Raw genomic sequence first — 17,254 nt, 5'->3', positions numbered from 1 at the left:
TGGTTGGGGTGTGGTATATTCGTGGGTTCACTGCCTACGGGGTGATTAGTTGAGTTCAGGTGCATTTTTTGCATGATTTAGTTATATCTATTCCTATTGACTGCGGGTTTGGTTGTTCGGTAAATGTGTCATTATTTATTAAGTTATGTGTTTCTTGTGTGTAGTTCTAGTTATTTCGGTTTGATTAGTCATGGGTTGTCTGCTGTGGTGAGGGGCAATTCTGTCTCTGTACATGAGTATATAACGTCTGAGTGCATACATTCATTCTCCAATAGACAATTTTCAAGGGGCATTTAGGGTATGTTGGGCTTGAGATGTTGCTAATAATTTGCTGTGCAGATTTTATTCTTTATTATTAGAGTTCTAATAGTTTTCACTTGATATATATATATATATATATATATATATATATATATATATATATATATATATATATATATATATAATGTGCTAAGAGGTAAATATTGTGACCACATCCAAAAAAAGAATCTGATACTTAATCGCACTCGAGTTGGCTACAGGCTTCGGCTAAGCTATCGTCTGCACGATGTTAATCGCTCTTGCACATTCCAGTAGTTTGTTATTGATCACCTTAAAATTATGACGGAACGCGCGACAGCGTCTGTTACGGTACACATGTTTATTTATATTTCTAAAAATAAAAGAATAGTCAACTGTGGTTTATAACATGACGTACTCTAAGCAAGATCCATCAAAAAGATAATCAGAGAGAGAGAGAGAGAGAGAGAAAGAGAGAGAGAGCGCGAATGAGAGAGAGAGCAAGAGATAAAGAGGGACTGAGAGAGGGAAAAAGAGAGCAGAGAGAGACACAGAGAGAACGAGAGTGAGAGGATAAAAAGAGTGACAGACTGTGTGAGAGAGAAAGAGAGAGAGAGAAAGAGAGAGAGAGAGAGATAGAGAAGATGGATCGAACTGATTTGTTTTTTGTTCTTACGCCACCGCTACAACTTGGTTGTGTAAAATTTCTTGGTGAACGAGAAGCTGTCGTGAAAAACATTCCCGATTAATTGAGGTAGTACGGAAGGTTGTACATCCCCATCTATTACGCAACAATCTTTGTGGTCTACTTTTTTTTCACGAAAATAAAAATTGCATAAATTAAGATATAGAAGTTATTCTATCTATTTATTGTTTTCAATACATTTTATTTTCATGTTATATATAGAACTAGCATTTTAGCCTGGCGTTGCCCGGGTGTTTGGAGGTGTATATTGAGCAAAAAAAAAAAAAAAAGCGGTCAATTTTTACATTTTTTTACCCCTATTATGATCCCTTAACATTTATTGTTTTGGGCTCAAATCAAGATATTATGTCCAAGGAACCTATATCTAAAATTTAAAGTGTTTAAACCCAAAATCGTCGGAGGAGTTTAGTAGAGTTCTCAAAGGTCAAATCGTTGAACTTTGACCCCTTAACAGACAAATTTCTGGTCGAACACGAATGACACAGATTTTCCCAAATCTCTGTACCCTGTATATCAAATTTCGAGAATGCAAACTGAAAATTGGCAGAGTTATTGCGTAGGAAAATGTACACACACAGACACGTTCACCTTTATAGATTAAACAAAAATATATACGTTTACATAAATATATATTGAAACAATTTTGTCTGTACTGTTAAATTTTTATGCAAATATTATGCTAGTATAAATCATGTAGAATATCTGCATGAATATAATTACACGTAATAGTTAACTAAAGATGATCACCCCATAAGAAAACCGAAATAACTAACAGGGAATTAATTAAAATGAGTGTTTAAAAGAATATGCAAATTAGCTAGATCTTTTGCTAGTGAATGCAATTCCACAACCCATATATAAGAAAATTGTATTTTCTTTTTAACTAAATAGAAAAGAGGGGGTTTAATATGAATATTAATGCACACAAAAGAAAAACAATTTTATAGGAGTATAGATATAGATTATCTTTTCTCATGCTTTCGCCTTGGCTATGGATAGCACAATGTTGGATCCCCAAAAGATTCAGTTATCCTGCAGAACACTTTACGAAAAACGTTGTGTATGAGAAATGGCATTCTTGCAACAATTTATTTACTTTTTTTGTTTTGTACAATATTTCTTAAATTCATGTGGATACTAGAATTAAGTAAAGGAGAGCAGAAAGTGAACTTTGAGTTAACTTTCTCTTCTCTGATTTCTTCCTTTACTTCTCATATTCCATGGACGATGTTTCTCATAAATTACTTTTTTTCATGTCAGAATATATCAAACACTTATCCTTGGATAGTTATTGACCTTGAAGTAGTATGTTGTTTTATTTCCTTGCATTAAGTGGCTTTATGCTTTGTTTGCAGCGATTTTCATAAAAAATATCCGTCGGTATACAAAAATAACTAAAATAAAGATAAAAATACATCAATTTTATTTTGTGTTAAATTTTATTTTATCTTACTCTTTTTGATGTCTCTATGTCAAGTATCTATTCAAATTTTTATAACTTATTAATACACACACAGACATATATATATATATATATATATATATATATATATATATATATATATATATATATACATACATACATTATAAGCATTTTTGTATGAACTTATACATATACTTTGCATAGATCATTACGAGTTCATAATGTTATATTCTGGCATATTATTAAAATAATTACATAGCTGGAAGTCATTTCATATGCGATATTAGAGTGAGAAAGAGAGACATACATCCGGTGTAATGTGGATCTAAATGAAAAAAGAGGGGAATTTTGCAAGAGAAACGGTAAACAATAACTATGGCAACTTAACCAGTGAAAATGGAAAAATATCAACATGAAAAATGGCGGATAAAATAAAATTTTTTAAAAAATTATTTAAAAAATGTAAAAGATCAAAAAATTGAAGAGGATAGGAAATAAAACTTAATAACATAGCAAGGCCAATTTCTTTCAAAATTTTCTTACGAATCTCAAACAGCAACCGAGTCTCATTTGTTAACAAATTATTGATACAAACTCCCAAATCCAAATCTGTTATCTCCTCATCGAATTTCCAAACTAGGAGTTGATTTTAAACGATTTCCATAGGAACCAAGAATGCTCTTATCAATCTCATGTTTTTACGAACATACATGACGAGTTACTTGGCTTTAATCGTTGCAGCCACGCCACTAAATTTAATTTAACTATTTTGTCACACACTTAAATTAACAAATCGCCTGTTTACGTTTCACATAATCATCGATGCAAAATATATGCAATATTTTTACACTTCACTGGCAAGGGGGGACTATAGATTGAATTTGACTCGAGCACTTACCATAAAAATAATAACAGAACAGAGAAAGGCTAGCAACGTCTCTTCTATGGAAAAGAGGTTTCAGGGAAGAGAAAAGAGTATCACATACTAGGTTTCGAAGCCGGTTTTGAACTTTATCAAGGTTGGATAGGGAGCAGATTCTGTCCAGATGCGGCAACAGTACTCTATGTTAGGGGGTACCTGACTCTTATACAAATGGAGGATTGTATCGGCAGTGAGATACCTGTTAGAGCAGTAGAGTAATCCTACCATTTTTCCTAGAGATCTTGGTAACAGATTTGGTGTATGTGTTCCATTTCAAATGAGTGAAAGTCAGTCCCAGAATCTTGTCAAGATACGGAGCTTCCCGAAGACAAAAACTATTAATTCTAGTTGGGGCCTGATAGGGGATCAGAGCTATTATGGTGAAAGGAGAGAAGTTTTGTTTTCGATTCATTAAAATTAGCCAACCGCCTTTTTAACCACTGTACCACGTTCTCAAGATCAGAAGAGGAAAATCAAAAAGATCTTGGTCATTACTGGCTTTTGAAGCGTTCCTATAGATTGTGATGTCGTCTGCATTAATATCTACGAATGATCGAATAATGTGATTTGGGCGATCATTGATGACTATCAAGAAGACAGATGGACCCAGGATGGAAATGTGAGGGACGCCAGTGTTAATACTATGAGTTACTGATTTCTGCCCATCAATATATCAATAATATGCCCTCTTATAAAACTATCAGAGAGAAAGGATTTAATAATTAAGAGGACATTACCAGCTAATTCATAGATGGTGATCTTGTGAAGGAGACCTTTTTTTCCATACTCTATCAAAAGCCTTTGAGAGAATAGCTTTGAAGAGCACCAGTCGAGAGATTTACTAATCCGGTGTGATATAACAGTGTATCGGCTGTACATTGCGCAGAATGGAAACCATATTGCATGTAAGTAAGAATTATTTTTGTTGAAATGGTTTACCACTTTTCCGTTTATCACAGATTCCAGCAACTTACTCATGACGCACAGGAGACTGATTGGTCTGTACTGAGAGGGAGATAATTGATCTCTGGAATTTTTAAATACAGGCAGACTGATTAAGTTTTCAAGGGTGTTTGGCAATATTTGTCGTTAAGGCAACGTTTAACAATCTTTTTAAATGTGGGAGGTAGCTCTGTTTAAAACTTTTTGAGAACTATGAATGGAATGCCGTCAGGGTCAGTTGCTATACTGGAATCAACGTTTGTGATAAGCTTGGCAACATCATGTACAGATATTTGTATGTCGCATAGTGTGTTTTCAGTACTGCAAAGAGGGCTGACTACCTCTATTGTACTAGAAACTTACGTGTATCCTATATCTCTAAAAAGCCACCATTCGTCAAAGCATGGAGTGTTGTTGCCCATCTGAACTGGTTAATCTAAGTCTAGTCTTTCCCTTTCCGACAAGGTCCAAAAAGTATGTTCAATTTAATAAGTTCCGCACTATCAGCTAAGCTTCAACCGCTGCCCCATCAGCACAATGTTACATCCCTCTTCTAGTTTCACAAGTATTTTAATGGAATGCACTCTGATGAACATATAGCAATTTATCCCTTGACAAGCAACGAAATCCTACCTCTTCACTGTAGAAAACCGCTTATTCTATAATCTCTTTCTTCACACTGCTGGATAGGTGATGTTCCATTTTTGTTTATCGCTTTCCTTATTATACTGACATGTATACATTTAAATGTAAGGTGAAGAAACGAGCCGTTACTAAACTCCCAACAATCCGCTTTTAGACATGATCCCAAATATTAGTCCTTTACGTCCAAATGACAGTACGCTTTGGGATGAAAGAGAGTAAAACCAAAATCAAGAATAGAGTGTGTGTGTCTTTAGTAATCGCACCTTTGATATGAAATTAAATCAGTAAAAAACGAAAACAACAACAACAACAACAGCAACAACAAAAAACGGCATTAGTTTATATCACTATATATATATATATTGTGGGATCGGAAGTAATCTTTTTTTACGGCACCGGTTGTAAAATGCTAGTCCAATCACTTAATTTAGACTTAAATGTGAGTGAAAATAGATTATAATTTAAAATTGCAAAATTACTGGCGTGATAAAAAAACGTAGATGGTAAAAAAATCCACATGATCATTTTCTGTAACTTGTAACTAATTTGTAGATTTGTTCTCCGATAAACACACATCACAATGTCTCTTTTAGGCTGGTTATGATAATAGAGGCTTCAGTGCACATAGTTCGGCAGCACTGCTGGCCAGCAACTCTGATTCAAGATTATCTATTTCATGTGCTTTTTCTCACGATCAAGCTTATCAAGTCAGTGTTTCACTCATCAGCACCAAAGAGATTTTGACAGACGTAACCACTAAAAATCGAACGAAAAATAAGGAAAGAAAATATAAGATACTAGCGGAGTAACCCGACGTTGTACGGGATTAAATGAAGATCAACGAATGTTTCACACTCACATATTTTTATTGTTATTATGAAATAACCTATTTTTTCAATCAAATCGATTGATTGCGTGCACTAATTGGGGAACCATCGCGATGCTGCTGGAAGAAGCTTCACATATCTATCGCAGTGACTAAGTTCACAATATATCATTAAAATCTACATTGCATTGTAGAGAACCTACTGTAGATTTTATAAAGTTATTTTATATATAATGGCTTGAATTAGAGTCAAGTATCATGTTTTAATTGCACTCTAAACAGAAACATTCATTTCGAATGCACCCCTGTCATATCCAAGAACCTAATGTTGATTTTATATACATGGCATTACTGGTTTAAGTTTAAAATGAAAAAGTCAAGTATCATTGTGAAATTTGTGCTTTAAACAGAAACATTCATTTCGAGCGCGTCCCTGTCATATTAAAGAGCATACTCTTGATTTTATATGTTAGGCCTTTCTGCTTGTGTGATAATAAAACTTCTCAAATGCACTTATGATGTTAGGCTGTGTAAGGTGTTAACTTTGGTCAAAATTGCCTGTTTCTTTTTTTAATCGGATTATTTCGATTATCAATACTTATCGAAGACATTCTGACACATAAAGTACCTTCGTGTGAAGTTTCATAAAAATTGACCTAGCCATTTTCGAGTTCATAGGGAACTCTCCTTCTCACACACAGACACTCAGACACATATACTGGTCGTTTTATACAATGGTTGAGATAACGTTGTAAGTATTGGACAAAGACAATCTTTAAGTGTATTATATAAACGCACTACTACTATTACTACGACGACTACTATTAGAACTGCTACTATAACCTTTCCAAGCAATCTATATATTAATACGATAGCGTGTGTTTTATTTTCTGTGTCACGCTTACATACGGGTCGTTTAATTGTTATGTACTTCCATTTTTTGTGATAAATAATTTTACCAACAATTATTCATAAGTTTGGATTTGGGTCTCGATTATAGCTGATGTATGCCAAACATCAATATATTACATATGAATGGGTCCCCTGTGGAATTTCGACAGGTCCTGCTAGCTAAATGATTATTAGGTTAGTATACACTACGAAATTAATTACGCTGCTCTGCACACAGTGATTTATGCAATTACATGGTTGATAAAACCTCTATACCTACCAGATGATATGAAGTGAATGTCTTTGTTTCATCGAAGTTTACAAAGTTTGAAAACAAAACAATATGGGATTGTCTATTAAAACAGGATATGAATGTACAAACCGCAAAGTAAATAAGCGAAGTAAAAGACGGATTTTAAATGTAAGAGTTTCAAATCAACAAACATGTCTTATTTTGCACGGATAAACGAATAAATAATTTTGTAAGACAGGCTTCTGGTGATTTTTGGCCTTACAAGAAAAGCTGATATTCAAACAATCTACGCACAGCACAATGATGCTTGACTATCGCATGTTTTAGCTCAACTTAAAATTCAACTGCAGTGAATTGAGGAATAAACAGCTGATTTTGGATGAGAAATTATTAAGTCAAATAAAAGGAATCGGTTGGGGGCAGAATATTATAATAGTAGTTACGCAACGGGAACATGGCATAATAACACGTAAGTGACAGGACAAAAGAAAATATGTGCGCGTCATTAGTCCTGACTTGTCTCCTGTCCGATCTATATATTTCTTACTCTGCTTTTGCAATATATACGAGGGGCGTTCCAAAGGTAATGTTCCTATTTTCCCCTGAATAGATTAAAGGGGATTGCAAATTGCATTGTTATGATGATTGAACTTATGCATTTATAACCTGAAAGTCTCATGTCTCTGTTCCAGCTATTGACAGGGTGAGACTCTAAAAAAGCAACCCTTGTTATGAATGTGCGTCAGAAGCAGAGATTCATCATCGACTTCCTGGCAGAAGTGCATTGAGAATGCGGATGACTATATTTAAAAAAAAATTCTAAAGTACAAAATGCCGCTCGTTTTGATTATACCACTTCCGTCTTCGTAGCTCGTCAACTTTTTTGGAACAACCCTCGTACATTAAACCCCACAGCAATGATTATGTATACTAAAATAAAAAAAATGATTTCAAGATATGAATGATAATTGCAGTTAATAGTTTTAAAATTCTATTTATTTTTTAATTTCTATTTTAGAATATTTATTTTTAAATTAAGCTTTTGTTACATATGAAATCAGATTTTAAATTTTGATGTTAAGAAGGTTGTTTCACCACCGTCTTTTTAAAATTCCATTTTCATCCCAAACAAGCCACAGAGCCACTTTGATGTAGGGGGCTACTACCGGGCACATAGATTGCAGGGATACTATGTCGTAAGTTGAGCAGCAAGATGTCTGTTCATATTACCCTTGAACATCTGCGTGTCAGTACAGTCGGGAAAGCAGGAAGCCAGAAGAGAGCTCCAAAGTCTAGCAGTTCTTGGGAAGAAACTATTAGACTAGAAGGCTTTCTTTAATGTAGGGATCTCTACTGTAAAGAGGTGGGATTCTGTTGTTTGTCGTGTTGTTGTTTGTGGGGTATTTATTTCGAGGGGGTACAAGGGTTTGTAGTTCGTCGGTGTATCTACCATTAAAGTACTTGTAGACCAGGCAGAGAGATGCTACATTTCGTCTATGGGGTAAAGGGTGAAGGTTAGATGACAGTTCAGGACATATCAGGTTGACGACTCTCTTTTGAACCCTGTCCAGGAGCGAAAGACTAGTAGCAGATGCAGCAGCCCAAATGTGACAACAATACTTCATACGTGGACGAATGGTGGTCTGTAGAAGTACAGGATACTTTCAGGCGTAAGTAACATTTTAGCACGGAAGAGAGAGCCAACCTTCCTCGCAGCGGTCCTGGCATTACTCCCAAGGTATCTTTTCAAAGATCAAAGGTGTAGTATCTGCAGATGCTGCAAGCCAAGACCATCGCCTTTGTGGCAATGAGATTTTGGTCCATCTTGGAGCAACCAAAAGGCTCTCACTGCCAGCTCCCATTTTCCACCTCTCGGGAGCTGCTTCCCATTCCTCTCCCTCTCCCCCGCTTCACATTAAAAAAAAAACGGCCTCATGCCTAATTTGTTTTCGTGGGGAATCAAATAAACACAGCCAACCTTCCCCGTAGCGGCCCTGACAATGCTCTCAATGTATCTATTCAAAGAGGAAAGGTGTAGTATCTGTTCCGGCAGATGCTGCACTAAAGACCATATGTGGGGGCAACCCCACATATCAAACCATTTCTCTTGTAGCAATCAATTTTTGGTCAGTGTAGGGGGAAACCCTTCATAATAATTATCACTATCCAGTTCCCCTTCGGGGGAGCTGGTCGCCTCCCCCTCTCCCTACGTTAAAAAAACGGCCTTGTGTCTAGTTTGTTCAGTGGGGAATCAAATAAATAACTACTCCCAATGTATCTATTCCAACTTATGTTCCCTGTGAAGCCGAAAATTTTGAAAGAAGTACTTTCAGGTAATGTACCTTTAGCCATAGCTATTGGTGGTTGAGAAAGTTTCTTATAATTATTGAAGGAAACATAGCCCCCTTAAGTAAGACACTCCACCAAAACCCCTGATACTAATGATTACTACAATACTATCTCATCGATTACTGTACACGCAATAACTCTTATCCCTTAGTGGCCTTCGGGCCTTGATAAGTGGTGACCCGATGTAAAAAAACAAAATAAACAAAAAACAGGCTAAGTCTTAGTATACATTTGATACTATTGTTTACAGAAACAATGAACTAGATGTAATTTTTTTATTGCATTTTCATCCCAAACAAAGCACAGTGCCACTTTAATGTAGGAGGCTACTATCTGGGACATATATTGCAGATATACTATGTAGGGAGTTGAGAAGCAACTTGCCTGTTCACATTACACTTAAACTTCTACATGTCAGTAGAGTCGGGGAAGCAGAAACCCGGAAGAGAATTCCAAAGCCTAGCAGTTTTGGGGAAGAAACTATTAGAGTAGAAGGCTTTCTTACATCTAGGGATTTCTACTGTGTAGGGGTGGGATTTTGTTGCTGGTCGGGTATGTCGCGGGTATGTATGTCGACGGGGTACAAGGTAGTAGTTTGTGGGAGCATCTACCATTAAAAAGACTTGGATGCAACATTTCGTCGATAGGAAAGCGGTTGGAGCCTAGCTGACAGTTCGGGATCTATTAGGTTGGCGAATCTCTTTTGAACCCTGTCTAGGAATGAGAGACTAATAGCAGAGGAATCAGCCCAAATGTGACGACGTATATTATATTAATCATATTAAAAAAAACACTTTGCAAAATATGATAGTTTTCGATGCGGCATTTCTACACCAGGGTCTCTCCATTAGTACTTCAGTCAGTCTGGTGGGTTTCATATTTTTATTCCTGTCAATCGTTTGGTCTCTTAAAAAAATAAGTTTAAAGTATTTTTATCGTTAATCGCGTAAATTGAGGCATTTACAGAATATCTGTAATTGCTTAATATAAATCGAAACGTTCGTCCGGTGGTCTGTCGCACACATTCGAAATATTATTGATTTTTTACTTTCATTCGTTCTAAAACAGGCACATTAACACTGAGATGGAATTTGTAACCATAATTACAGGAATACTCTTAGTAGGGAGTTGAGCAACGATATCTGCTTGAATTACTTTTAAATTTTTGTATGATAGTACAGAAAAAATAGGAAACATGTAGGAATTTTTTATAAGTAAATGCGTAGAGTGGTTGGACTTAAGATTAGCGGTTTTTGTAAATGCGTAGACTGATTGGACGTATCTTAAGATTATCGGTTCTTTTAAATGCGTAGAGTGGTTGGACGTATCTAAAGATTATCGGTTCTTGTACATGTGTAGATTGAATGGACGTATCTGAACATAACCGTTTTTTGTAAATGCGGAGATTAATTGAACGTATGTAAAGGTTATTTTTTCTTGTAAATGCATAGCTTAAATGGACGTATCTTAAGATTTTGCATTTAAGTAAATGCGTGGATGAATCTTAAGATTACTAGTTCTTTTAAATGCGTAGATTGAATGGACGTATCTTAAAATTATTGGTGTTTGTTTTGCTATAATGAAGTGTTTCTGAAAATACGAATAACATTTTAAAATTGCAGAAAAATGCGTTGCCATATAAAAATGTTTCCTACCTTAGAAAATTATGTGGTCTCAGTTTCTTGAACATTTCTTTAAAAAGTCCTCACCTTCAATTTGTCCCAAAATCAACGATACAAATAAACATGTTCCTTCTGGTGAATATTTCGTATCACGGTACACACACACACACACACACACACACACACACACACACACACACACACACACACACACACACATACAAACATTTGGTTTTTGTGGGAGGGGTGTCTCTATGGTGCTTTCACGACGTTAAATTATACACTCTGTTGATTTACACATTCTTTCTCTTTTCTCCCTCACTGTCTATCTTATTCCACCTCTCTCTATATATCGTTCTTTCTTTTTTATTTCTCTTTATCTCTACGTATTTCTCTTTCTTACTCCCCCTCCTCTCTTTTGTGATTCATGTCTCCCCTCCATCTTCTGTTTTTATTATCTCTCTTTGTGTATTTCTCTTTTTCTTAATCTATTAAGAGTATTATTTGTTTCGTGTATCGATAAAGCTTAGAAACCAGCCTTCGCCCTTTCCACGATTTAAATGTATCTTTTAATGATTTTGATTTTCTGCACACACACACACACACACACACACACACACACACACACACACACACACACACACACACACACATTCTCTTATCCCTTTTTATATCTCTCTCCTTCCTTCTTTCTTTCTTCGCCTCACGTTTCTTTATTCTAAACTCTTACAACAATAATCTTTTTTAACCTCCTTGTTTTCCTTCCTTTCCTTTCTTCCTTTTTTATTTGTCACAGTCAGACATCGCACTGATTACCGTCGTCATTGACGACGGAAATGGCCGTCATAGCTCGTCACGTGATCAAATAAGTTGATTTTCTTTTCTCGTCAAGTCTGGACATGGATTTCCTGGATTCTCAACGTACCTCTTGACAAGAAAAGAAACATATAAGGATAGAAATGAACGATCACATGCAAAGAGATTACTCTAAAATAACTACATGTGTTCCTTCTCTAGCTTGGTTTCCTGCCCTTCATTTACTGACGTATTTCATCCACTCCTTTACGTTTAAGCCTTATTTCTATCCTCTCTACTTTTATTTCTTTTTTGTTTGTACTGGTGCTACCAGACTAAGCTGCCTGAAAATACTGGCATCCTGACCTAAAATGCACCGAACATTGGTGTTATTGTGTTTTTCTTTTTTTCTTTTCAAAACTCAATCATGATTGCCAAGTTAAAAACAAAACCAGTTTTGTTAATAAAAAACAACCAAACCAAACACCATGAATAAATATCTGAAAGTATACAAAACTTGAAACATTTTTCCAAATTACTTGATTTGGCATTAAATAATCTGAAAAGGATTGATATGCCGCAAAACAAAACAACAAATCAGACTATTTGTTTTCTTTATAATGATCCTTCTTTCTTCCTTTTTTTATTTTCCCGATGTTCATTCACTTTTTTTTTTGCTTTAATGTTTTCTTTTTTCATTAATTACATTACGATATTATTTATTCCCTCCTTTTCACTGTCTTGCATACACTGTCTTCTATTCTTTCATTCATCTTTTTCTTGTCAGCCGTTTTTATTTTCTTGCTTTTCTTCTTTTTTTTATTGAAATAGCTCCAGACAAAACATGAAACAACTTGATGCAATAAACAAAAAAGTTATGACTTCGAATTCTCGAACTTGCCATACAAAATGTGTTATATAGATATATACCAACACCGAAACAGCCCCCCCTTTTCGAAAACATCGTTCGTGCAATGTAAAAACTAATAGACAAAATAATTTACTTTTTCACTTTTAAACCATTTTTTCCCATAATGCCTTCTGTTTTTTGTCTTTTTTATTTACTGACCATTATTCATTTATTCATTCATTCATTCATTTGCTTCTTTTTTATTATTTTTCTTTCTCTCTTTTGCTTTTCAGTTTTTTGTAATTTTCTTCACTTTTATTTCTCTTTACTTTCCTTCATTATTTTACTGTTCTTCTTTCTTTCTTTCTTTTTTTCTTTCTTTAACTTTCTAGCTTTCTTTTTTTTTTTCGTTTTTAATATTTCTTTTCCATCAAGCCTTCCTCCAGTTCTTCACTTTTGTTTTACTTCTTATTTACCTATAAACAAGGCACAGTGCCACTAAGTCGCAAGGGGCTAATATTTGGGGCCAAACTTGCAGGGATGCTGTGTAGGGAGTTGTTTGTTCACATTACAATTGGATTTCTACATGTCAATACAGTCAGGCAAGCAAGGGTTCTAGAGGAAATTAAAAATTCTTACAGTTCGAGAGAAGAAGCTATTTGAGTAGAAAGCTTTGCAATATCCAGAGATCTCTACAGTGAAGGGATGGAATTTTGTTGCTTGTCGGATTTGTTGGGAGTATTTACGTCGAGAATATTAGTGCTTAGAGTTCATCCGAGTACTTTCCACAAGAATATTTGTAAAATGGGCACAGGGGTGTCACATTTCAGCGATGGGATAGAGGTTGGAGTTAGTGCAGGACCTATTAGGATGGCGACTCTTTTTTTAACCTTACCTAGAGAGTAGTGACAGATGAATCAGCCTAGAAGACACAATACTCCATGCAAGGGCGAATAGTTGCTTTGTAGAGATACTTAACATCCTATTTTTTCTTTCTTTCTCTTTTGTCTTGTTCTTGCTTTTCATTCTTTATATTTCAATAAATGTTAATTTCATATCGCTTTTGGTTTGTTATTTTCTTTATTTATCCTACCGTCATTCTTTTTTCTTCTGTTGTTTTTGCCTTTTCTGACCAGTTTGTTTCGTCTTTTCCCCTTTTCACTTTCTTATACTTCGTCTAGTTTCACTTTATATTTAAAAGAATATTCAACAATGCTTATTGTTATGCAATGTTTATTGTTATGTAATCTTTATTGGTATGCAAAATTCAAAATATCTAACAATTTAAGCAAACGATTTATTACTCATTTTATTGTTTATTTTTATTTTTTATGTGTAAGCATTGGTTTCAAGTGAGTTGATATTTATCAATATGAATAACTCCGGTTAAAATGATATAAAATCTGTTTTCCACGCATATATATTTTTGCTTCGGATATTAGGATTAATTCGTTTCTCCGAAGAGCGTTCCAAAAAAAGGATTCCTATTTTTTTATTGCGCCTGAATGGATCGTTACGTCATTTTAGTTATGTTCTAACATTCTTTTTCACCAAGTTAACATTTTTTTTTGTGCTAGTTATGAAAACTAACATTCCTTTTTATTAAAACGTTTTGACATAAATAATTTTATCTGTAAATATCTATTTCGTATGATAACATTCTTTTTGACATTCTATTGTTATAAATATTAATAAAGATTATAATACTTGTCGACCGGCACACCTTTCGTCTTTGCCCGGTCAGAATCTAACATTAAGGGGATGTATGCTACAGATATCGCCTATATTGGGAAAGTATTTAGCTAAGAAAAAATGCATCCAAATTATTAGTTGGCTCATTGAAGTAATAATATCTTTTTATATAGAAGAATTTATGCTGAGAAATCGACTTTGAACTCTTTCTCATGTAAAACGGCGTTGCTAGTTATTTTGGTGTTAAGTTTATGGCATCTCTTAGAATAAGCTCTGGATTCCACGCTCTATAAGCATTTCACAGCAAAAGGCGTAACACAATGCGTATGCTGTAAATAATTGTCCTTTCTTACACGGTGTACCTAAAACTAACAAGAAATTCCGTAAAAAACGTTTGTCCTCAAAGAACAACCCATCCATAGAACGCAATGTAACGGAGCCGCTCCCCAACTGTCTAAAACATGGCCGGTTTTAATTTACATATAACCGGAATGGTAAACTACAGGACGAATAAAAATAGACAATCGGAGACAATATTTGAAGAATTCACAATTATGTATTAATTTTACAATAGATATGTTATAATATGAATAAATATAAGAATTAGTGTTAATATTAATAAAATTCGAGATTTAGGAAACATATTTTTATATTTGTGAAAAAACTCTCCAAAAACAATGCATTGCAACTGTTCAATCCGCCCAAGAAAATAAAATGCAAGATGGCTGCTACTTTGAAGATAAGACCCCCCCCCAAATAAACTTATAGGACATGAAAACATTTAATTATCTTTTCAACATTGAATATGAAATTTAAAATACATTCTAGTTCATTTATAATATAAGATGAAGTGGGTATAATTTTGTGTTTCTAATTATTAGGTTAATTACAAACTGTGGAGGGTATATGATTGTAAGCATTTCTGAAATAGCAAAGTGGATTTCTGTTTAAGACGGTATTTCCACAGGTAAAGTAGTGGTGCTAGGCCTAGTTATTATCTGTTGTTATTCTGTGCAAAGACGTTTTAAGGATGTGGAAAGAGAGTATTACATTTTTTTAGAGTATTAATACGTAATGTATGAACATAAAAATAAAAATAATACGATATGATTTTATTTTTATTCTATTTTTTTTTTAAATTTAAGTATGTTTAATAAATGTATTTTCGTTTCCCGTATCTCTTCTCCTTCTTTCTCTACTTTCTTTCCTATCTTTCCTGTTGTTTGTTTTATTCGCGAACGTTTTCGACCTCCATAAGTCGTCCCCGGGTGAGTGATGAAAAACAATAAAGAATCAGGTAATAAATTGAATGGAAAGACATTAAAATCGTTTATATTACTTACTAAGTATTTTTTACACTCGGAAAGAATTTGCGAAAACTAGTCCCTCAAAAAGAACAAAAAAAAAACGAATTGTAAGAGAAACAAAGAATATCTGTCTCTGCTCTTCAATGAAACGTGCATAAAGCAAACAAGGCTGATAGCCATTAGTCGCGTGCTCTCATGTAATGAATGAATGCGTGAATGTAGGATTGACATGACATTCTTAAAGATAAGCTAAAATGACCGAAAAATGGGCTGAAATGACTTAAATAAATAAAAAAGTAACTGACTTTGAATGACTTTAATGAACTTTAAGGATGAATTGAATGACCTTAAGAATGACTTGAATGCTTAAAAAATAACTAGAATACTGCGAAAATAACTTGAATGATCTGCAGAATGATTTGAATAGCTTTGAGACTGACTGGTTGTAAAGTGGGTGATCATTTTACATTAAATTAATACAGAAAAGCGATCCCCCACTTTATATCACAAAGTTACAAACATAAGTACATGTAGTAAGAACAGATACTACATTTTGATCTTGGCCAAAAAGCCAAGAAAAAACTTAAAAAGCTAAGAACAGCATCTATTAACAACAGACATTTGATTTTAACCAAAAAGGCCAAGCACAAAAGTGTTACGGACTCGCTTGCACTAAATATTCTGCTCAAATACACTAATTGTCTGTATTTTTGAGATGAGATGTTTTCATTGATTGAGATTGTCGGATTGACTTTCTCATCTTGTTTGTAAACGTCACAACGTTTCGGCCGTTTTGCCCTCCGGCCTTCATCAGGTGTTTTGTATCGAATTGGGGAACCGTTTGTTAGGAGTCTCGGACCCAACCCTTTATTATTATTACGGGGGTACCGTGTTCGGACTCCAGCTAGGCTCTGGGACATAGTTGCTGATTCTCTGTTTTGAATGTTACTTTTTCACTGCATTCGTTCGCTCCACTACCCGCAATTAAATCCTATTATCCGAAAGCACTCTCTTGGTCTCCTCCTCCCCCTAGAACTAACTTTCGCCTTCAAATAAACTTCCATATTTGCTATTTCTTTATACAAATTCAACATCTAACATCGTAATAGATTTGTTCCTCTCTCACCTGATATATTTTTCATTATAAACGAGAATTCTCAGAGTTATTACCCATGACATATAAGCATATAGCATGTGACATAGGTAGCATGTGATATGAAGGGACATAACTGTCCTAAACTTTAAGATCAATCGCCGCCAGTGACTTTTAGCGTATTCTCCTCACCCTATTCCGCCCTCATCTGTTTGTTCCCCATTTTCAACTAGTTGTTACTGATATTTTATAGTCCTGTGTCTTTTAACACGCGTTTCATTTGTTTCAATTCCGAATTGTGTTACATTTTATTCCCAACAGTTTGGTTTTCGCTGATAAACAAGAATTACTCCTAGAAACAATCATAACATTTTTTTTTATCGTTTTGGGATACGTAAATTGAAATCAGGAATACCTACATCATCAACGAAAGACGGAATCAGAATCGAGAATCGGAAAAAAAATTGTACCAGTTCTCCGATGCAGAAAACGATTCCTTTAATTACCTTGTTTATTTGATTTTGTTAAAATAAAATCTTCCACTGCTGGTACTAATAATAAAACAATAAATATTTATTTTAAATCATCAGTAAAGCTAAAATCGTTCACTCCATAACTGTGTAGTTTTACGTTTGAGAAACTATATGCACATTTAACAT

The 17,254-nt window shown here is 34.5% G+C and overlaps 1 protein-coding gene and 1 pseudogene across 6 annotated transcripts in view; both read right to left on the bottom strand.

The window, feature by feature from the left end:
* The window catches only part of LOC145277037 (epithelial cell-transforming sequence 2 oncogene-like), a 629,231-nt gene that overhangs the window by 234,073 nt on the left and 377,904 nt on the right, over positions 1–17,254 (bottom strand). For 2 of the 6 annotated variants that reach the window (XR_013868093.1, XR_013868092.1), the window contains exon 1: positions 10,946–11,155. The exons of 1 other annotated variant lie outside the window; for it this stretch is intronic. Coding sequence is in view for 2 of the 5 variants with exons in the window: in XM_080128671.1 (XP_079984797.1) it covers positions 10,946–11,078 (133 nt within the window). In the remaining 3 variants the exon portion in view is untranslated. Of the gene's footprint in view, positions 1–10,891; positions 11,156–17,254 lie in introns of those variants that run through there. 3 more of the 6 variants (XM_080128671.1, XM_080128668.1, XM_080128669.1) reach the window with 3 other exon arrangements.
* Positions 15,952–16,085, bottom strand: LOC145277323 (U2 spliceosomal RNA; annotated as a pseudogene).

This window comes from Euprymna scolopes, chromosome 5 (genome assembly GCF_053919585.1).
Source record: "Euprymna scolopes isolate OS-2025 chromosome 5, ASM5391958v1, whole genome shotgun sequence".
Classification (NCBI taxonomy): domain Eukaryota; kingdom Metazoa; phylum Mollusca; class Cephalopoda; order Sepiida; family Sepiolidae; genus Euprymna; species Euprymna scolopes.
The sequence above is the reverse complement of the archived record's forward strand: the minus strand, read 5'-3'. Positions and strand labels throughout refer to the sequence as shown.